This window comes from Bufo gargarizans, unplaced genomic scaffold (genome assembly GCF_014858855.1).
Source record: "Bufo gargarizans isolate SCDJY-AF-19 unplaced genomic scaffold, ASM1485885v1 fragScaff_scaffold_377_pilon, whole genome shotgun sequence".
Lineage (NCBI taxonomy): Eukaryota > Metazoa > Chordata > Amphibia > Anura > Bufonidae > Bufo > Bufo gargarizans.
In genome coordinates this window covers 265,042-287,693 of record NW_025334105.1, presented here as the reverse complement: position 1 = coordinate 287,693, position 22,652 = coordinate 265,042, and the positions used below count along the sequence as shown (strand labels likewise).

The 22,652-nt window shown below is 41.8% G+C and overlaps 1 protein-coding gene across 2 annotated transcripts; it reads right to left on the bottom strand.

The window, feature by feature from the left end:
* Positions 1 to 6,217: 6,217 nt before the first annotated feature.
* LOC122922456 (WAP four-disulfide core domain protein 3-like) lies at positions 6,218 to 22,193 on the bottom strand. Of its 2 annotated transcripts, none has more exons than XM_044273080.1 (7): positions 22,037 to 22,192; positions 17,609 to 17,764; positions 16,525 to 16,674; positions 14,778 to 14,915; positions 13,929 to 14,075; positions 6,792 to 6,935; positions 6,218 to 6,414 (listed from the first exon to the last, which is right to left on the bottom strand). In XM_044273080.1, the coding sequence occupies exons 1-7, from the start codon at positions 22,128 to 22,130 to the stop codon at positions 6,386 to 6,388; spliced, it is 858 nt and encodes a 285-aa protein (XP_044129015.1). In that variant the 5' UTR covers positions 22,131 to 22,192; the 3' UTR covers positions 6,218 to 6,385. The 2 variants fall into 2 exon arrangements, with proteins under 2 accessions (XP_044129015.1, XP_044129017.1); XM_044273082.1 differs by lacking the exon at positions 6,218 to 6,414 and adding an exon at positions 6,427 to 6,692 and having other exon boundaries at positions 22,037 to 22,193.
* Between the last annotated feature and the right edge of the window lie 459 nt (positions 22,194 to 22,652).

Sequence of the window (22,652 nt, the reverse complement as noted above, 5' to 3'; positions counted from 1 at the left end):
GGTGGCAAAAGGGAGAAGGCGGGCCACACCAAACAGGACCGCAACTGTTCCCCAGAGCACTCCCTTGTCAAGGGGTAGGTGTTCCGCAGTCTGGCACTTTTTTGAGGAAAGTGCGGACAATAGAAGAATTGTCATTGGCAACCTAAGCCATACCAAATTGGGCAGGGGCATGATCACTAACAACCTCACCAGCATGATCGGCCACATGGCATCAAAGCACCCTAATAGGTGGGCCGAACGCCTAGATCCTCTTCCCTGTGTTATGTGCTGGCCAATACCCTGTCCAAGACGTAGGCCCAGATGCCTCCCGCCATGCACCTGGACCTTCGCAAGCACTATTAGCTAGCACATCCACTTCTGTGTCCCAGCGCAGCTTACAGATGTCTATACCCCAGGCCTTTGAACGAAAGCGCAAATACCCAGCCACCCACTCATAGATAATAGCACTAAATGCGCATCTTTCCAAATTGCTGGCCCTGGAAATTTTGCCATTTAGGCTTGTGGACACTAAGGCTTTTAGCAGCCTGATGGCGGTGGCTGTCCCGTGGTACTCTGTCCCCAGCCGCTAATATTTTTCACAGGGTGCAGTCCCAGCCTTACACCAGCATGTGTCCTGAAACATCACCCGTGCCCGCAGTTATTCGGAAGGTCCACTTAACGACTGACACATGGACAAGTGCTTCTGGCCAGGGATGCTATATTTCCCTGTCGGCACACTGGGTGAACGTTGTGGAGGCTGGGAGTGAGTCGTACCCCGAGATGGCACAGGTGCTACCGACGCCAAGGATTGCGGGCCCTAATTCCATCAGAGTTTCCACCAGCACCTACATTATTATCTTGGAGTACCAGTCAGCTATCAGTCAGTAGCTGGAAGCAGTGTAGCACTGCAGTGGGGAAGCGGCAATAGGCCGTGCTTAAACTGATCTGCTTAGGTGACACAGTACACTGCTGCAGAGCTGTGACAGGAGACAGGGGACCAAACTGAGCTGTGGCTCTCGCCACTCAACCTAGAACCAGGCATGGTTGTGTCTGACAATGGCCGTAACTTGGTAGCGGCTTTGGCGCTCGGCACGCTCACACACATACCATGCCTAGCCCACGTGTTCAACCTAGTGGTTTCTCGAAACCTACCCCAATTTTCCTGAGCTACCGGTGAAGGTGCGCCGCATGTGTGCCCATTTCCGCAAGTCATCGACAGCTTATGCCGGTCTGACAACGCTGCAGCATCACTTGCAATTGCCAGCTCACCAACTGTTGTGTGACGTGAGCACGTGCTGGAACTCCACGTTCCACATGTTGGCCAGGCTTTGTGAGCGGCAGAGGGCAGTAGTGGAATACCAGCTGCAACATGGTCGTCACCTTTCCAGTCAGCTTCCGCTCTTTACAAGCGAGGAGTGGGCATTGATGTCTGACCTCTGTGAGGTTTTAGGCAACTTTGAGGAATCAACACAGATGAGCAGCGATAATGCTATTATCAGCGTAACCATCCCACTTCTGTGTCTACTCAAATGCTCACTGCTCACAATTAAGGCAGACGCTGTGCATGTGGCAGAGGTAAAAATGGGGGAAGAAAGTACACAGGGTGATAGTCAGACCACCCTCAGTTCGTTTTCCCTGCGTGAATTGGATGAGGAGGAGCAGGAGACCGTTGCCTCCGCTGCAGAGGGTAGTGCCCATGGAAGTTTTATTCCATCTGCTCAGCGTGGATGGGTAGAAGAAGCGGATGAGGAGATTGAGAGTCATCCTCCTGATGAGAACAGCGAAGTCTTGTCTGTTGGGACTCTGGCCCACATGGCTGACTTTATGTTAGGCTGCCTTTCCCGTGACCCTCACGTTGTACGCATTTTGGCCAACACCGATTACTGGTTGTTCACCCTTCTCAACCCCCGCTACGAAGAGAATTTCTCATCTCTCATTCCTGTGGTGGGGAGAACGAGCAAAATGGTGCAATACCAGAAGGTCCTTGTGGAAAAATTGCTCCAAAAATTTCCAGCTGACAATGCTGGCTGCAGAGTACGTAGTTCCTTTGCCAACCGAGGAAGGGAGATGAAGGGAACACACAGCAGTTCCAACAGAGGCAGGGCAACACTCTTCAAGGCCTGGGACAGTTTTATGACACCCCGCCAGCACCCTCAGCCTGATGCACGGCCTAGTGTCACAAGGAGGGAAAATTTTTGGAAGAGGGTGAAGGAGTACATAGTAGACCGTGTCAGCGTCCTCAGTGATCCCTGTGTGCCTTACAACTTTTGGGTGTCCAAGCTAGACACGTGGCACGACCTGGCGTTCTACGCCTTGTAGTTGCTAGCCTGCCCCCGACTTCTCTACTGCACCAGAGGAAAGCGGCTGAACATAAAGGCACTCTAAATGTGGCTTTTATGGTGTATTGAATACACTGTATTCCCATGCACCCCTTCCACCACTAAAAAGGGTATATGGTTTAACCGCCTCAGGACCGCCGTACGCAGGATTGCGTCCTGCCGGCGGCCCTGCTCTTTTGGGTGGACACATATACGCTTCCTCCCGCGAGAGCCGAGATTTCCTGTGAACGCGCGCACACAGGCGCGCTCACAGGAACAGAAGGTAAGCGAGTGGATCTCCAGCCTGCCAGCGGCAATCGCTCGCTGGCAGGCTGGAGATGTGATTTTTTTTTAAACCCCTAACAGGTATATTAGACGCTGTTTTGATAACAGCGTCTAATATACCTGCTACCTGGTCCTCTGGTGGTCCCTTTTGTTTGGATCGACCACTACACTTCACACACCCCCCCCCCGTCTGTCACTTATTCACCCCCGTCTGTCACTTATTCACCCCCGTCTGTCACTTATTCACCCCCGTCTGTCACTTATTCACCCCCGTCTGTCACTTATTCACCCCCGTCTGTCACCATTCAGACAACCGTATGATTTTTACGGATCCATGGATCGGATCCGCAAAACACATGCGGACGTCTGAATGGAGCCTTACAGGGGGGTGATCAATGACAGAGGGCTGATCACCCCATTTACACTCCCTGATCACCCCCTGTAAGGCTCCATTCAGACGTCCGCATGCGTTTTGTGGATCCGATCCATGTATCTGTAAAAATCATACGGACGTCTGAATGGAGCCTTACCGGGGGGGGGGGGGGGGGGGGTCATATCACACACACACACACACACACACACTCCGTCATTCAGACATTTTTTTGGGCCCAAGTTAGCGAAAATATATATATATATATATATATATATATATATATATATATATATATATATATATATATATATTTTTTTTTTTTTTTTTTTCTTAAAGTCTCATATTCCACTAACTGGTGTCAAAAAATAAAATCTCACATGAACTCACCATACCCCTCACGGAATCCAAATGCGTAAAAAATTTTAGACATTTATATTCCAGACTTCTTCTCACGCTTTAGGGCCCCTAAAAAGCCAGGGCAGTATAAATACCCCACATGTGACCCCATTTCAGAAAGAAGACACCCCAAGGTATTTGCTGAGGGGCATATTGAGTCTATGAAAGATTGAAATTTTTGTTTTAAGTTAGCGGAAAGTGAGACTTTGTGAGAAAAAGTAAAAAATAAAAAATTCTATGAACTCGCCAGGCCCCTCATTGAATACCTTGGGGTGTCTTCTTTCCAAAGTGGGGTATTTATACTGCCCTGGCTTTTTAGGGGCCCTAAAGCGTGAGAAGAAGTCTGGGATCCAAATGTCTAAAAATGCCCTCCTAAAAGGAATTTGGGCACCTTTGCGCATCTAGGCTGCAAAAAAGTGTCACACATCTGGTATCGCCGTACTCAGGAGAAGTTGGGGAATGTGTTTTGGGGTGTCATTTTACATATACCCATGCTGGGTGAGAGAAATATCTTGGTCAAATGCCAACTTTGTATAAAAAAAAAAAAGAAAAGTTTTTTGCCAAGATATTTCTCTCACCCAGCATGGGTATATGTAAAGTGACACCCCAAAACACATTCCCCAACTTCTCCTGAGTACGGCGATACCAGATCTGTGACACTTTTTTGCAGCCAAGGTGGTTAAAGGGGCACATATTCCAAAGTGCACCTTTCGGATTTCGCAGGCCATTTTTTACACATTTTGATTGCAAGGTACTTCTCAAGCATTTGGGCCCCTAAATTGCTAGGGCAGTATAACTACGCCACAAGTTACCCCATTTTGAAAAGAAGACACCCCAAGGTATTCCGTGAGGGGCATGGAGAGTTCCTAGAATTTTTTGTCGCAAGTTAGTGGAATATGAGACTTTGTAAGAAAATATTTTTTTTTTCTAAAAATCATTTTCCGCTAACTTGTGACAAAAAAAAAAATGTTCTATGAACTCACTATGCCCATCAGCGAATACCTTAGGGTGTCTACTTTCCGAAATGGGGTCATTTGTGGGGTGTTTGTACTGTCTGGGCATTGTAGAACCTCAGGAAACATGACAGGTGCTCAGAAAGTCAGAGCTGCTTCAAAAAGCGGAAATTCACATTTTTGTACCATAGTTTGTAAACGCTATAACTTTTACCCAAACCATTTTTTTTTATCAAAGACATGTAGAACAATAAATTTAGCGAAAAATTTATATATGGATGTCGTTTTTTGCAAAATTTTACAGCTGAAAGTGAAAAATGACATTTTTTTGCAAAACCGTTAAATTTCGATTAATAACAAAAAAAGTAAAAATGTCAGCAGCAATGAAATACCACCAAATGAAAGCTCTATTAGTGAGAAGAAAAGGAGGTACAATTCATTTGGGTGGTAAGTTGCATGACCGAGCGATAAACGGTGAAAGTAGTGCAGTGCAGAAGTGTAAAAAGTGGCCTGGTCATTAAGGGGGTTTCAGCTAGCGGGGTTGAAGTGGTTAATCTCTCTTTTCTCGTCCTCCATCATATCACCAGGCACCCTGCTCTCTTCAGAGTAATTACCACGCATGGTTGCTAAGATGAAAGTCTATTCACTGTATTATTTTCCCTTATAACATTGTTATAAGGGAAAATAATAGCATTCTATAATACAGAATGCTTAGTAGAGATCAATTGAGGGTTACTTTTTTTTTTACTCACCTCCTCTAATTGATCGCATAGCTGCCGGTTTCCTGTTCTTTCTTCAGGACCTGTGGTGACATCACTTTGCTCATCACATGATCCATCACCATGTTGATGGACCATGTGATGAGCTCAGCGACGTCACCACAGGTCCTTTGACAGGTCCTGAAGAAAGAACAGGAGACCTGCAGCTACGCGATCAATTGGAGGAGGGGAGTTAATTGGGGTTGAACTACCTGTCAGGGAAGCCAAGATTCCGGACCAATCAGGTTCTGTGCCAGAGTTGCATGCTTCCTGAGACAGGCAGCTGCTGCCTGTGATTGGTTGTTTAAGCCTGGATCACTGAACTTTGCCAGTTTCTTCTATTTTGCTTCTGATTACTTTTTTGCCTCTGCTGTGACCTCCTCGTATTTGACACTGCTAGTTTGTGATATGGCCTTTGCTTGCTGACTTTGTCCTGGTTTCACTTAGCTGTGTATTTGTATCAGATTTTGGATTTTGATCTAGTCCTGGTTTTGTCTGACTAGTTTTCACCTCTTACTACTCTTTCCATTTTGATTTAGGCCTCTGCACTTAGCCAAGTAGGGGTTGTTGTCCAGTTGTGGGCCGTCACTTAGGACAGATAATGCCAGCAAGTAGAGGCAGTGGTGCGGGTTGAGCAGTGAGCTGCACTGTTCCCTACCCTTTCATGACTAAACACAATCTGCCCCCCCCCCCCCCCAATAAGGGCAAATTTTAGAACGATTTTTAAAAGGATAACAAATGCAGAATTTTTTAAATAGGCTGTTTGTTAACATCAACCATGCGTTTACCCATAGCTATATACACCAGTGTCACTAACAGTATTTACTATTGATGTCATTGAATTAAACAGCTTAAAAGGTGGGGGGGAGTTAGAGAGTCCTATGAGACTTCAGTGTCATAACTATTTTCAGGCCAATTGGAGCACTTCTAATTCAGGTAGAATTGATTTGGATCTGAACCAAATATTTGACAAATTAATTTGAATCAAAAGGGAAAAGAATTTCAAGACATTTGCTCATCTCTTGTGTGATTAGCTCTGCATTCACTTGTTTTATTCTGCTCTGATAATCATTGGTGTTACATGATCACCCCAGGCAGGTGTACCTTTACCTCCATGTTCTTCTCAGGGTCACTTAGGACAAGAAGCACAAAGGGTGACATAATTCACATTTATTGCATGTTGTGTTACCACAAGCACCACAGTTTTATATGTGCGGAAAAAGTTCTGTACATTACTTAATATCCACTTTTGCGTTGAATGAAGACCTCACACTTCCACTTTTTTTCAGCACAGCTTTTCTGGTTGGAGGAGTGGGTGCACACTTAGGGTAAGGATATGGGCATCTTCATCTCTGCAATAAAAAGGAGTTGAGGTTTTCCAGTGGTCAAAAGACTTGAAGTCATGTAAACATTTGGGATATTTCATTTCAAGAGGTCTAGGGTGTATATATTCTGGCACTAGTAGAGGGAGTAGCTATAAGATAGAAGTCTTGCGCAATACTTCGTGACTAAAGAGTCCAAAGGACCTTTCTGCTACAATAGATGACCCCAGTATAGTGAATGGCTCATGGTGGATCAGTGGAAGAGCTTCAGATTACCCTTCAGATGCCTCTTAAGATTCACAGACAACCTGAGAGATTCAATTAGACAATCGATCAGAATGAGAATTTTTATAGATTTCTTCAAGCATTTTCCCTGCACATGTAAAATATAACTCATTTGCACTTACTTTTAAGGGGGTCTGTGCACTCTTGGGTACATAAAGGGGTGCAGCACTTCTTGTCTCCAGGACAGTCTCTGTCAGAGGTACACAGAGGTTTGGGAAGAGGAGTCTTGCACCGAGTGCTCGGAATAGGACAGGATCCAGCTTTTTCTGCAGTTGATAATGGAAATTTTAGCACAAGCACAGCAAAAATTATGGAAATAACATCCAATATCCCAATGTCTAATACTCAAGTAACCGTAGTAGAAACCAGAGAGTTTGAGCTGCTCTCCAGCAGAAGATACCATTTGCGCTAGGCCACAAAATGAAGCTATAAATTGGTCCCTCCTGGCATTGGGACAGGCTGCCCACAACACCTTCCAGTGCACAATAGAAGAGCCTGGTGTTGAATGTCTTTTTTCAAGTCTTTAAGTATGTCATCTTTTTTGGTTACCCTTCTGGTGAAGGGACACCCATTAATAGTAGTAGGTATTTAACACTCACTAGTCTCCTAGGACTCATCTTTTAGGAAAACATGCTATCTAGTTTGGAAGTTTTTTTCCATGACATTAAACAGCAAGTTTAAAAACACAAGTTGTCGGCACATGGCTCATGCTTTTTCATATTCTAAACCTTCCAATGTCCCTTAACAATCATAGTGGATTCCTTGGTCTCCCTTCTATTTCCTGCTCTGTATTGCCCTGACTGCCACCATCTCTGCCCCCACCACCAATACCGTGGCTACAGGTGCCATTATTACCAACACACCTATCCATGATGTCCCCAGCCTCCTTCTCAGGACATTGTAAACGGTGACTGCTCACACAAGTCTTTTACAGGGAGACTGTCTGCCATAGTGGTGGAGCTTTGTTTCCTCTTCCTAGGAAATCAAGAAAGCACTCCACTAGGAAGGGGCAATAAAGACAAAGGATGCCACTGAAGTCACCACCATGTCATCCTGCTGCAACAGAGGAGGAGTGAACCATCCAATCCACAATCTCATCCCATTTCTTCTCAATGATAATGTTCCACCTTTTACGAAGCTTAGTACTACTGTCTCTAGACGAATAGCTGGTGCTGCTACTACCCACATTCTCACTCTGGGAGGACAAGGCCTAGCCCTGGGTCTTTTGTTTGGAACCCATTCATATTCCTGACAATTTTGGGCCTAATGTACACAGTCGCACAAAGTATTGATCGGCTTGCAAGTCTGATTTCTGGAACTTAGACAGAGCATTGCAATAATCCTTCCCTTTCCACAAACTCCCTGAAGACACTGCTACTGGCACCACTAACAGAATTGGGACCAAATGTTTGTGCATTTAAATATGGAAATTCAAACATAAGCTTTCTGTAGTGTAAAACACGAGTTGTCAGCCAACTATGAGACTACCTTCGCCCATACACCAACAACCTTGGAGATGCCTGGACACAAATTTTTGAATTATTTAATGCGTTTTCAATTGCTTCCTTCTGTATTGTAAGACAAACGTTGCTCACTTGTATTGCTATTTTTTGCAGGAAAAGAAAAAACCTAACTGTCTGGAGATGCCCTGGCAGAGATTTCAGTTTAATATTTCACATGTTTTCAATCAAAGATATAAAGAGCTACCCTCTGCATTGTAACACACTTGTATTGCTACATTTTGCAAAACAAAAAAAAATAAAAACCTTGAGATGCTCTGACAGATTTCGGACTAGTATTTTAGGTTATTACTGAGAGATCTCAAACGCTTCCCCCAACTGCAGCGCAGCCACAATGTCATTGACTGGGATGAGCGAACCCGTGGAAGTTCGGATTCGCTGGGTTCGGCCGAACTTCAGGTCAAAGTTCGGGACCCGAACTTGACCCTGAACCCCATTAAAGTTAATAGGGGCCCAAACTTCACTTTATTATTTTCCGTTATAGCATGGTTATAACGGAAACTAGCATTCTTAAGACAGAATGCTAAATAAACGATCCTTTTGCAGGTCCTGAAGAAAGAAGATACCGGCTGCATGATCAAGTAGATGAGGAGTTTTTTTTTAACCCCTTAATGGCCATTTTATTTAGCATTCTGTCTTAAGAAGGTTATTGATTTCCGTTATAACGGAAAATAATAAAATCACCCGAACTTCAACTGTCTATGCCCCCACTAGCACAACTAAGGGGTACAGCAGCAACTGCACCACCAATAGCTTGGCCAGGTAGAAGTTCATATAGATCTTGCACATTGCAATGTTTGTCTTCCAGCACTGTGGAGAACAACTGCCAAAGGTAAGATACTCACTCAGAGCTAGCGGCAGCTGTGCTTGGCTTACACACCCATCCTAATTATGTGTAGGCCTCTAAATAACTTTGGTACATCCTCTAGCGGGCCATGCAACAAACTTAAGGAAATATGTCAAAATTTTTATCTGCCAGTGAAAACTAGATAACATGCTTTTTTCTAATCTATTTCCTAATTGCAATATTTTTTTATTACATCTCAACATGATTATGGAGGCGGCCATCTTGCCTGAGCTTTTCTTAACAGCATTTACAAATCTGCAGAGGTCATTGTACAAGGAAAAAACAGATCAGCTTTGACAGTCACCCATCATGAATGGTGGATCCTGTCTTATCTGTCATGCCAATCCTGCCTGTAATGATATCACCTCTGTGTATAAATAAGCAGATAACTGCAGTAAAGTTATCTGTGCAGACCAAGAAGTGGTGCCTATTAGGCTTAGTGGTCAGTGTGAAAACTGCAGGATTATGTTTAAATATAGATATTGGCATGGAAAATAACAGTAAAACATTCTTAAAAAAATATGTTAAACATAAAAAAGTAATTTAAATAGGTAATTTTCTGGTGACAGTACTTTAAAATCTACACCAGCTCCATTGCTGGTGTAGATTTAAGAAATTTTCTATGCCAAAAACTGCTGGCCCACCCTCCTCCCGGCCCCCTTTGTGCAATCTGTCAGAAAAGTGGTGCGAGCAGGAAAAAGTCAGATCTTGTAGCAAAATGGCATCTAACAAAATCTGCACTGATATACACCAATGTTGTGGCATATGTAGATCAGTTAATAAATGAGCCTCTAAGTTTTTAAAATCACTAGTTCAATAATGATTTTTTTATACTAAAGTGTAACAGTCTCATGCAGTAATGGGTCCACTAACAGATGCAGTAAGAGGTATTTCAATGCATTCAATATAATGGGTTTAACAATGGCATTGTTATAAAATTAAATGCATTACAGCAAAAGCATTTTAGAACACACAACATTCTGAAAAACAAGCAATTACTCTGAGTTTGCAGCAGAACGCTATCGGGATGCTGTGCAGACAATAAGCCCACGTAGAAAGCCTTCTCCCTGTTCATATACAGAACTTCCAGGCTGAGTTGCTGTAGCAGCAAGCAGCTGTATTAGGTACAGAGTGACCGGCCCCTCAGTCTCTCAAAGCTTTCCCTGATCAAATTCCCTAAAATCTACACAATTCTATTTCTCCCTATAGTGTTCCTGTCAAACTACATTAGTGGCGTGTGTCCATGGTCATTTTTTTGTCACTGTCAGACACTCATTCCAGGTCAGAAGCTGAACACAGTATGATGCTTTCCTCCCTGCCTACTGCCCCCTAATTGTCTGAGGAGGCTTTCTTTCAGCCTATTAGTCAGTCAGGACAAGCCCTCCCCCCCCCACTTTCTACCAGTGTCATGTGATCCGCCAGCTTCTTTCTCCCTCATGGCTTTCTTCGCCAATGTTAGTAGTAAAACTAATAGCAAGAGCTTTGGGTTCATTTGGCGGACAAATTGTGAAGTTGTGAAACTAATCCAATTTGCTCATCTCTAATGAGTTGATAAAGTGTATCAAGCAGCTAATATCCCACTGACTTTCTCTCAGCCATCTCTTTCTGGACAAGGTGGTATGCGACAATGGCAAAAACACCACGGCTACTATGCATTTGGGGGAAATAACACATGCTCCCTCCATGACACATGCAATTTATTTAGTGGTGCACCATGGCTTGCAGAAGATGTTTATCATTAGTGTTGAGCGCGAATATTCAAATTGCAAATTTTTTTTCTCGAATATCGCGATCGAGATTTCGCGAATATTTAGAATATAGTGCTATATATTCGCAAAATCGAATATTCGTTTTTTTTTATGCTCCAGTCAGTGCCTGTTGCTTCCGTGCTCATGGAGCATCCCCATCACCATGGGAACGTCTCCATTTACTAGAGTACTGTCGGATTTGAGAATTACGTTGAAATCGCAATTCGATTAATTCAAGTTATAATAATCGAATTGCGATTTCAACTTAAGCACTGCTATATTTCATATTCATTAATTCTAGCCTACTATGGAATATAGCAGTGCCAAGTTGAAATCGCCATGCGATTACTTCGAGTTATATTAATTGCATCGAGATTTCAACTTTGACCTGGTTTACTATGGTTGGCTTCAATGGCTTGGTAGAATTAGCGAATATGACGAATGTATTCGTCTATTCCACAAAACGAATATATTCGTCATATTCCACAAAACGAATATATTCTCCATCTTCGTTTTAGCTCCCTATTCATCAACTTCGTGAATTCTAGCAATCATATAGGAAAGTTGACTATAGAGACAGCTAAGTTTAATTCGCTATGCGATTAATATAACTCGAAGTAATCGCATGGCGATTTCAACTTAGCACTGCTATATTCCATATTCATTAATTCTAGCCTATGGAATATAGCAGTGCCAAGTTGAAATCGCAATTCGATTCATTCAAGTTATAATAATCGAATTGCGATTTCAACTTTTTACGTATATTCTTAATATTGCTCTAACTTCGTCTTTTAGAATATTCTTAATATTCTAAAAGACGAAGTTATAGCAATATTACGAAATTTCGTAAAGTACAGACTGTAATTTAGCTAATTTTTTTAATAGTGTACATCTTTAACAAAACTGAAGTTCTGAAGAGGCAAAAAAAAAATTAGAGAACAAAAAAAGGATTATAGCACTATATTAGCTAAATTACAATCTGTGTATTTTATGAAATTTCGTAATATTGCTCTAACTTCGTCTTTTAGAATATTACGAATATTCTAAAAGACGAAGTTAGAGCAATATTAAGAATATTCGTAAAATACACATATAGCCTAGCCATAGTCAATTAGTCATAGGAACATTGCCTAAAAATCGCAATACGCGATTAATTAAATCGCATATTAATCGCGATAATTGGAATAATTACAAATATTTGATTTCGACGAATATAACACGAATATTCAATCGAATATTCATGAAATCTAATATGGCACCTCCCGCTCATCCCTATTTACCATGTCCATGAGACTGTCCTTGCATTTCAACCATTCATATATAACAGCCTCCTGGACTTGCAAAGACAGTATGGTCTAAAATTTGCAACGTTCTAAATTGCTAGAATTCCACCTTGCAAATGATGGAACATCTGTATGAGCATCATAAAGCAGTAAATGAATTCCTCATGCACCACTGCCACTACCCGTACACAGCAGCTACTACTAGTATTGCCACTACTGCCCTCTGTTTCATGCTGTGCCACCATTATTGTGGCCACATACTACTATTAACCACATGTGCACTGTACTGCTGCTGACCCAAAATAAGGGAGTAATTTTAAAAACTTGCTCATAACAAGCCACTGTTTATTTTTTTCTGGACAATTAACCCTTGCCCCTGTATAAATATGGGTTTGCCCCTTTTTTTGGATGCTTGTGCAGAACAAGCTGCTCTTTCTTCTGACATTGAAATGTATAAACAGTGGAAGGGATCTACCCCCATTGAGGCATACTTTTTGAAAACTTGGTCTAAACAAACTTCTGTTTTTTTCTAATAAGACCTTGTGTGCTTATATAACAGAAAAAATATGAGTCATCAGAAACCTCAGCGTGTCATACAGATGTAGCCAGCAGCAAAATCCGTGGGTTAGTGCTCCATCCCAATAGTGCAACTTGATACCAACATTAGACTTTACAACTTCTAGTCAAACCAAGTCTGAATGATAAACTAATGCGATAACGCACCAGGTAGGACTTAAACCCTGGCTACATCAGTATACAAATTTTCAGGCCAATTTGAGCACTTGATTTGGCTAGAATCAGTTCAGGCCTAAATCAAAATTTTTTTGAAGGCTTTGGTGAATTGGACATGAAATGAACTTCAAGAAATAGGCTCATCTCTAATTTGAATTCATTGCAGAGAATAAGTTTGAAATGTGTCTGCAGATTTTCTCTTATCACTGTCTTCCATTATATCTTAATTGATGTTTACCAGATATTACCAGATGCTGGATCTATGAAAATTTCTCTAGCAGATCTTATATTAATTAGGAAAGGACATTTTGATTACATGTTGACAGGGGCAGGCTTTTAAAACAAGACTTCCAGTCCATTATCAGATCCAAAAATCAAAGGGACATTGTACTTTAAGTTATGTTTGCAAAGGTAGACATTCTATAATATACAAAGTGGTTGGGTGTATTACAGGGTACCCTACATTTAGTGAGGCTTCTAGCACAAGAATGAAATTTCTGAAATTATTGAATTTCTAATTTTCATTAACCTTCAGTATAATAATTTTCTGTTTAATTACATGACATGTTGGGATCATATCTGGTGAAAAAGTTCTAAGAAATTAAAATCCTTGAATCTCCATTTCTGTGTAAAGCTAGAAATAAAGCTCAGCCTAGCTTGATTGTGTTCACTAGGAAAAGAACCACTGCCAAAACACCTTGGTTCTTGATGAAATAAGCCATCTAAGGATTGCGATCAGACAGCTCACTCTCTCCTCTGATGTCTGCAGCTGGGTAAGTCAGGAGGCCTCTTACACATTAGTTGATGGACTCATCCCACCAAAAAAAAAAGTGGGTCTGGTTGACATTAATCTAATGTGTATGGCCAACCAACGCTGTAACTGGATGTCTCCTGCCAATAAGGAGGACAATTCTGCTAAAAAAGGGTCTGCTATTAGCTGGTTCTTGTGTCCAACATGATATCTACAGTCCTATGAAGAATCATTGACACAACATTAGGATGTTATGGCTCTTATATGATAACAAACTGAACTCCGCTGGACCTGTATCAGTAGTTCTCCAGAGCAGGTTGCCTGGTTTAATGTAAACATGATTAAGATGTGTGTAAAGCTGTAATATGTCATATTTACCATTCTTAACTGCCTGGCACTGCAGGATGTTATCGGACAGGCAGCATTTCTGCTTCTGTGGGCAGTCAGAGTCTCGGTTACACAGGGCTTTATAAAATGTGAGGCAGGACAAGTTCTCGATGCTGGTGGGGCATACCCCATCATGTTCTGTAGATACAAGATGCAGGACATATCATCTGCATGAGCATACACAATCATTGACTAAATTGCAAGCAGGCCATCACCCCTATCATTATCTCAGTAGTGACAGACCAGGATCAGATCGGTGTATAGAGCACCCTGGTCACCATCTATAGAGGACTACACCATCTGCTGCCTGGCAACCTTTTCACTCACAACATATTCATTAGGACTGTGTATGGCCTCTGTTATTAGCAAAGTAACCCTTTAATTGACTAAAATGCCAGGATGTGTAGCCTCCCCCCCTCTTCCACTTTTAGGTAAATATGAGATTTAAGGTGCAGCAGGATGTCAAACTCAAGACTAGAGAAACATGTGTACTTTTCATGCTATATTAAGCAAGAACTTGTACAAAGGTTGAGAGAAGAAAAACCTCCAAGGACAACTCCTGATAACAGAAAGCAATGGTGGAGAGTGTAATGTGGCCATTGTTGGAGGTTGACAGTGAATATGGGTTGTGTATTGCAAAGTTACAAAACTGGGAGGGGCGATCCATAGTTCCATCTAGTGACCTCCATATTCTCCCTAATTACAACAAAGGAAACAATAAACTGCCCTGTGATGGCAAAAATAGTTGTTCCTTGCTGGATCTGGTAATTTCAACATCTGGCTACACCTGGTTGGTTACACGACGACCACTTCCACCATATTTATATACATCGCAGTTACCCCGTTCTGGAGTCACACATTTCAGGCCACACCGGTCACAGCATTTCTTATTCCCAGTGCAGTTGCTGTCAGTTTTACACTGTGCAGAATCAATTTTGAAGCACTTTTTCTTTGGTGCTGGACATTGTCCTGGCTTCACTACAAGAAGAAGAAAACAAAGACCTCTGGTTAGAGTGGAGCGCCTTATACAGTGGTTGACTTAGCCTCATCATCTGAACATCTTGTATTGTCACCTGGCTATTGAGACAACATGATGGTGGCCATCATTTTATTTTTCTAATATTGGGGCAGATCATATACCTGAATGGTGACTTCGTATCTCCCACCACTGCAATAACTAGACCAGGTGTTTACAAACATTGGCTATCTAGATATAATGAAACGTTAACTATCAGCATGCTCTCCCAGCTCCAAACTGAGTTAGTTTCACCACAGTTATAGATTTACCTGCTGTTTATTTCCTCTGGGTCATCAAATGGCCTGAGAACAGACTTTGGGCCAAATTTATATAATTAGCTCAAGTCAGATTAATGGAGTAAAAAAGTAGCACATTTTTGTGCAATCGCAAAAACTGTGCGATTTTTTTTTCTGCTCTGCACTATGCTCGCCAGTTTTCTGAAAGTCGGCGTGTTTTCTTATGTAAATTAATCTCTAGACAGATTTACTATTGCGACCATTTAAAAAAAGTCAAAAAATAAATAAATCACAATTTCACTCCAGTGAGGACCATGCTTATCTTATGAGACTTTTTAATAGAACATGCAACTTTTGTAAAGCTGCTTACTGACGGATAAACTGCTACCGTCAAACCACAATTATCACAGTCTTAAAGGGCTGATCATAAATCTGACTTGGCTAAAACTCACTTTAGACATATGTGAAAGTGGAGTGAGCTGCCAGAGTAATGATAAATCTGGCCCTTTGTCTTTTCACATATTGAACAATAGTAGAAGTAAATATAAAAAACATTGTAATAAACTAACATTCTCTCTCAATTCTTTGATAAATCTTAATCGCTAAAACCAAAATGGGCTGCCTGCTTACTGAAGGATCATCCCATAGAAGTCTATGGAGAGGGAAGGGAGGAGCAGTGAGCACCAGATTGAGAGAGACACAATAATGACTTAGCAGCTAAGAGTAAGTATAATATCCCAACCCAAGTGCTTTATTCACTTCTATACTGCTCAGTACTTCTCTATAATTTCCACGGACAGACATGATACAAGACGGTCTCTACCCACTGGTTCAGGGACAACTGAAAATATAAATGAAGTCTCTGGCATAGAAAACTGCTAAAAAAAAAAACACTACAGCTACTAGTTAGACATAATGCTATTGATGTACAAATGGCATCTTATTCCGAAAAGTCATCAGCATGTACCCTTCTATGTACAATCCACTATTTGGTGGAACATGACTGATGAGCAATAGCAAGGTCTAAAGTTATGAAGCAGGTGGCATTGTACAACATTATCACCACCGAGTTAGATGAGATCAACAGTGCAATACGAGGAAGTCAAGTTACATAAAAGTTCATGGAGATAAAATGGCGCATCAGTGATATGTGACCTAATCCTAAATAACCCAGTTCTATCCAGTCCTTCGCAAATTCTCCTAGCTCCAATCTGCATAGGAGTACCACATTGTTACCAGGAAGGTGGTCCAAACTTTTTTTTGCCCACAATATCTTGGCAACCTTAATGCAGACAAGTGAGTGAAATTACATCCCAATAGCCATATACCTCACCTGTCACTGTTGGGACGCACCGGCGGTTGCAGCCTGAGCAGCAGCAGCGGTCGGTTCCTTGGCACTGATCATCTGAGTGGCACTCTGAAGGTGAAGGCCTGACATGCACACAGATCGAATGGTTGAAGTATGGACAGGAATCTTTCTTAACTGCAAAGAGACAACATTGTAAATAATAATGTTAGATGTCTACTGGTCCTCACTAAAAATTGTGATCCCTTCTAATTCCACCACCAATAACTGTGACCCTCCTCTCCAACACAGCCCTTATTGGTGAAACCTGTGGGCCCTGCTAGAGATTGTGATCCCTTCTAGTGCCGACACCTGTGGTCCTAGCTAGTTGTGATTTACTACAATACTAATGTCTGTGGTCTATTATAATAACTGATCTCTTCCACTGCCTTATCCTGTGGCCTCCACTGTAAAGGTGGCAAATCCAATGCATCTCCCAGTAGTAGCAACGTAGTGATCCCTTTAAGTACTGACCCCTGTAATGTACACCAGAAAGTCGATCCCTATTAGATCAGCCAGGGTCCTACCACTTGGACCCCCACCAATCATGAGAATGGGTATGTATTCCCCAATGAGCCCCCCAAAATGAACATAGCTGGAGGTGAGGCATGTGCTCTGACACTCCATTCATTGCTATGGGAGTTTGAGATATCCAAGTGCTATACTCGATTATCTCTGACACTGCGTAACTGCCACTGTGTTCATTTTGGGGGGTACAGAGTCACTGGTCTCATGATCGGTGGGGATCCTGGTGGTAGGACCTACACTGATTAATAGTCATCTCCTATCCTGTGGAGACAGGATAACTTGTTACCACTGGAATATCCCTTTAATGCCAATATCTCTGGTGCTCAACAGTATCTTTGGTCTCCTTCAATACATCCCCCTTTGGTTTCCACTGGTAATGGTAATATCCTCCAGTAAACCCCACGTAGTCTTCACTAGTAACGAGATCCAATAGTGCCCCCTACTAGATATTGCTATCCTCCAGATAGTTCCCCTGAGTAGTCCTGGTGATCCAGATGAGAAGACTCCCCAGTCAGTCATTTTTCTTATGATTTCCACCATTTACCTTGTAGAGGGAGCAGGCAGCGCTTTTTACATCCCGAGAAGCAGCATTTCTTCTCCCCCTCACAGTCTTGGTCTAGATCACAATCTGGCAAGTAGCGAACCGCAGGATTGTCACACCTCGGGTAGTCTACATCCGCAGGACAAGTCCCAAGCTTCTCTAAAAGTAAAAAAAAGAATATTCTAGATTTTTTTTTTTTTTTTTATCTGAACCTATGATCCCTCCCTGCTTTTTGCTTGTGGACCAATTAGGAGGCTGCAATGACTGAGCTTAGCAAAATCCCTTGCAACCAATAGGAAAGTTGCCTCCCCCTTACTATATAAGAACCTCCCCAGCAGCCCTTGTATGCAGTATTTTGCAGATCTGAGAGAGAGCAGTGTTATTGCTGTGCTTTCCTGTGTCATTACATTAGATAGTTAGTGGGAAATAGTCAGTGTAGGTTAGATCCTGTTATAGTGTAGCTGATTAATGCATTAAGTGTTGTTGTGGACAGCAGAACCCATCAGTAATATGTAGTCAGACCTGCTAAAATATGAAGTTGCATGTGTTGAGCAAAAAAATTGCATCATTAATTGCTGAATTGCGCAATCATGTATATATTGGAGCACTATATCTTCCTATAAAGCTATTGTAATGTTCTGCCGTGCCGACCATTTTCTCCAGTCTCAGGAAACTTCTAGCAGCTTGAAAAATTTAGCAAAAGTGACCTGTAAGCATTACACAAATTTTACAATCAAGTAAATAGCGAATTCTGGAATTTGCAAATGTATGACGAATATTTGCAAAATATCACAAATTTGATTATTGCCCCTGCCACTCATCACTAATAAGACACTGGACGCAATGGAGGACACACACACACAAACACACACACAAACACACACACACAGCAACACTTTTTCATAAGCATTAATGTTTACTTTTAAGAATTAGTCTAAACCCTTTTTAGAACTGTCCCCTGTTCCTGCTGTGACCACGTCCTGAGGAAGTCTATTCCACAGATTCACAGTTCTTACAGAAAAAGAAGCTTTGACGCTTCTGGAGACTGAACTTTTTCTTCAGTCAGAGGCAGCGCCCCCTTGGTCTTTTAAACACATTTTACATGGAACAGCTTTTCGCCATATTTTTTGTATGCCCATTTATATACTTGTACAGGTTAATCATGTCCCCCCTTAGACATCTCTTCTAAAGACTAAATAAATTCAATTATTTTAATCTTTCTTCATAACCAAGACCCTCCATGCCCCTTATCAGTTTAGTCGCTCTCCTCTGTACTTTTTCCAGCTCCAGGGCATCCTTTCTATGGACTGGTGCCCAGAACTGGACTGCGTATTCCAGATGAGGCCGCACCAGCGCTTTGTAGAGTGGTAATATTACATCCCTGCCCCGTGAATCCATGTCTCGTTTAATGCATGACAATATCCTGGTGGCCTTAGAAGCAGCTGATTGACATTGTATGCTGTAATTTAATCTACCATCCACAAGGACACCCAAATCCTTCTCTATAAGTGAGTCCCCCAGTGATACACCCCCTAGGACACAAAGCACGGAGATTACTACTACCAAGATGCAGAACTTTGCATTTATCAACATTGACCCTCATTTGCCAAGTTGATGCCCAATCACTCAGTGTTCAAGTCAGCTTGTAGTTTATGGACAACAAGATATGTCACAGGTATAATATATATAATACTTAAGGATGAGACCTAACTTGTCGTGGTTTTTTTGGGTGTTCTAGCATTCACGTTAGCCCTGCTTTAAAGGAGTTGTGCCACAAAAATATTCTGCATTTTTCAAACTAGCACCGGGTCGCATGTTCTCAGTTTAAATCTCAAACTGTCAACCACATCTTTGGTTAAAAGCTCTGGAAGTTACAGGGAATGAGGTACAGCAGAAGGGACACACCAGGGGGAGAAAGGACACATACCCTCACTTTCCAGCCTGAAAAAAAACAAACAAAAACCAGCATCCCAAAGTATATATTAAAAGTGTAAAATGTGATTTATGCACATGGGGTTTCAGTGAATGGGGACCTTTTTCAAACTGAGATAACATATGCAGTACCCCAGCATGAAGAGGTATGGTTGGCAAGGACAGGGTAAGCCACCGTGTTCTTCTGCTCTGGGTTAGAGTGGACTGGTCCTCCTTCCGGCCAGGATAGGGAGTTCTGGCTAGGACAGTGAGGAGTGTGGACACACATCCAATTGCTCTTACTCCAAGGGTCTTAGAGACCAGCTTCAGATTCAAATTTCCTGTGAGACAACTACAAGGAAACTTGAAAAGCTACAATGGTAAAAAGTCAGAAGAGTAACCAGCGAGCCAAAGTTTAACAGACCCTGCTGCAGGTTAGGGACAATGGTAGACACCTGCAGTATGTCAGACCTGTGGGGATCTGCCAAGTTTCCTACGTGTTATTGAGGATCTAGATTTTATTTTATTTGCCTTAAGCAAGGAGGAAACACATGCTGAGCTCCTATTCATAAGTACCAGATCCAATTCCCCTGTGAGACCGACAATCCAATGGGATATTCTGAAACCATATCCAGAGACTAATACTCCAGAGACCTTCAGAATTTAAAACACAGCTTTAAGAAAGCATCAGTTTGACTAGATAGAGTGATTAGTGACAGCATTACAGACACTGCTGCAAGGTGAGGGACTACAGCTCAGACACCATGACTTACCTAAATAATAACCAGGACAGTCCATCAAGCCTGTTTCACAGTGGACACCTACATATATTTTACTAGGAATGTAGAGGACATAGTTCATATTCTCAAGGATACCAATGTGTCAAGATCAAGGAAATTAGTAGTAAGAGAACATAAGCATGCATGTCTCAGAACAATGTCATAATGAGAAAGGTGCTATGAGGAGAAAAGAGAAAGTAGTCATCAGCTCCATTCCCCCAGTGCTGGTCCAGCTGTGTGACTACATTCTCCATAGCTATAGTCTACTTTGTCTTTTCTTCTCATAGAATCATTCGATAAGAGACAGGACCTGGTGTTTCTGGAAATTTCATGTTGTTACTTTTCCTAATTATGACTTCATAGAACATTATTTCATCATCTGTAAGTTGACTACATTATATGCTACCTCTATGGTACTCTACTGGGTCATCATACTATTGCCTTGGACTTTACTATGTAGCACTTACTAGAGCCAGGATGAAAAGACCTTCACCACCTGACTCTGGACTGAAATATATATCCATAACTCTGGATGTTATTACAATGTACATTTTCTAGCTCACTGCTCTGTCTCCATCTCTGGTATTGCTGCCTTTCTCAATATACATATGACCATGTTCTATGAGACATAATTATGTGTCCTCATTATTACTGTAGTATTATGTCTACCCATTACTGAATTTTCTTATATTTAAATTTCCCTGTCCTTGAGACACTTTGGTATCCTTGAGTATATGAATTATGTCCTCTATTATCGTGTATATTCTTACACATCATAATTATATCTATATATTTCTTATTATGTTAGTTTGAAAAAGTTCTCCATTGACTGAAATGTCACATGTAAATAACGTCACTTGTAAATAAATCACATTTTGCATACATATTTTGCTGGGCTTTTTTCATAACTAAACGGGGTGAGAACCCTACTCCAAGCACATGCCACAACATATCTATTACAAGTCCATGGCACATCTGGGGACTTTTATTAGGCCCTGATTGCCATTGCAACCCTCGGGCACTCTACGATCAGGTAGCAAGTGCGCCGATTGAGACTAGGCATTTTATTGCCATAGGATTGATTGAGTTAGAGATCCTGGCTGTTAAAATGGGTTTCAACTATATACCACATCATCTGCTGATTTGTCCTGTGTAAAGGAGGCCTTGTCCTATCCTGCATTATGCCTCAATTACACATCAGTGTTCGATCAGTGATTTTCATCAGAGATTTTGAGCCAAAATCAGGTGCAGTTCTAAACACAGAACAGGAGCAGGTCTTTCCCTTATAGCTTATGTCTCTGGAGGCTCCAATCCTGGTTTTGGCTCACGTTCACTGATGGAAATCAGTGACCAAAACACTGACGTGTGAATGAGGTATTACTCAGGCAATCAAGCGATATGAATGGCCACCATCTATACAATGCTTCATTTCACCAGCGGTGGTGCTGTATTGAGAGTTTTCTGCATGTTTCCCCATAGATTACAGCAGATTGCTAAGGGTTCCCATTGTGTGAGCTGCTCAGTATCAAGGGATCCTTCTAATATGAATGGATTTTCCAAAGAAGAACCCTTTCAAAGACAAAGTAAATCATCAAGCCAAACAGGCCCTCAGTGTAGAAATCATCCCCTCCATAAATAAGTCTTAGGTCCATAGATTTTTTTCAGCCTTTCAATATGAAGCCCAGAGGTTCTACATTGAGTTTAGCTACTCATCAGATCTACATCGAGTTTTGGTACTCACCAGGTATTGGTAATATATTTTCTGCATCAGGTAATGCGGACGTGCTCACATAGCTAAAGGCGAGCAGTAGGACGAGGCAGGGCACTGGAGACATGTCTGACTGCTGGAGACCTTGATGAGATGTTCATTAGATGTTAGACATTTATACAGGTCACTCAAGAAAGGAGGAAGGAAGGAACATTGCAGAACGGGTTCAGATACAATGGAGAATTTCACAAGATAGTTTTGCAATGTTCTGCATCATTTGTCAAGTTGCTTCAAGATGTATAAGTGTCAGGTGCGTAATCACATTTATATTTACTGTGTCTCGAAAGTCACTCTCTGGTAACACCCATCTGTGCTCAGGAATGCTGCACCCTTAGAAGTGCAAAAAAATAATAAAAAGCAACAATTCCCAACTCTTCAAGTCCAAATGTTCCCAAGAACCACCAAATGGTCACATGTATGAGAATAAATTGAAATGCGTTGTACGGAAGTTTGTAACATTAAAGGCTTCCTTCTTATACAAAAGATAATCTGAACATTCTCAGGAACATTTGGAGCTTCGTCAGGAGTAGTTACCTTTTTTAGATCACTCATTGACTTCTTTGGGACCTATAGGAAGGACTTTTCTGCA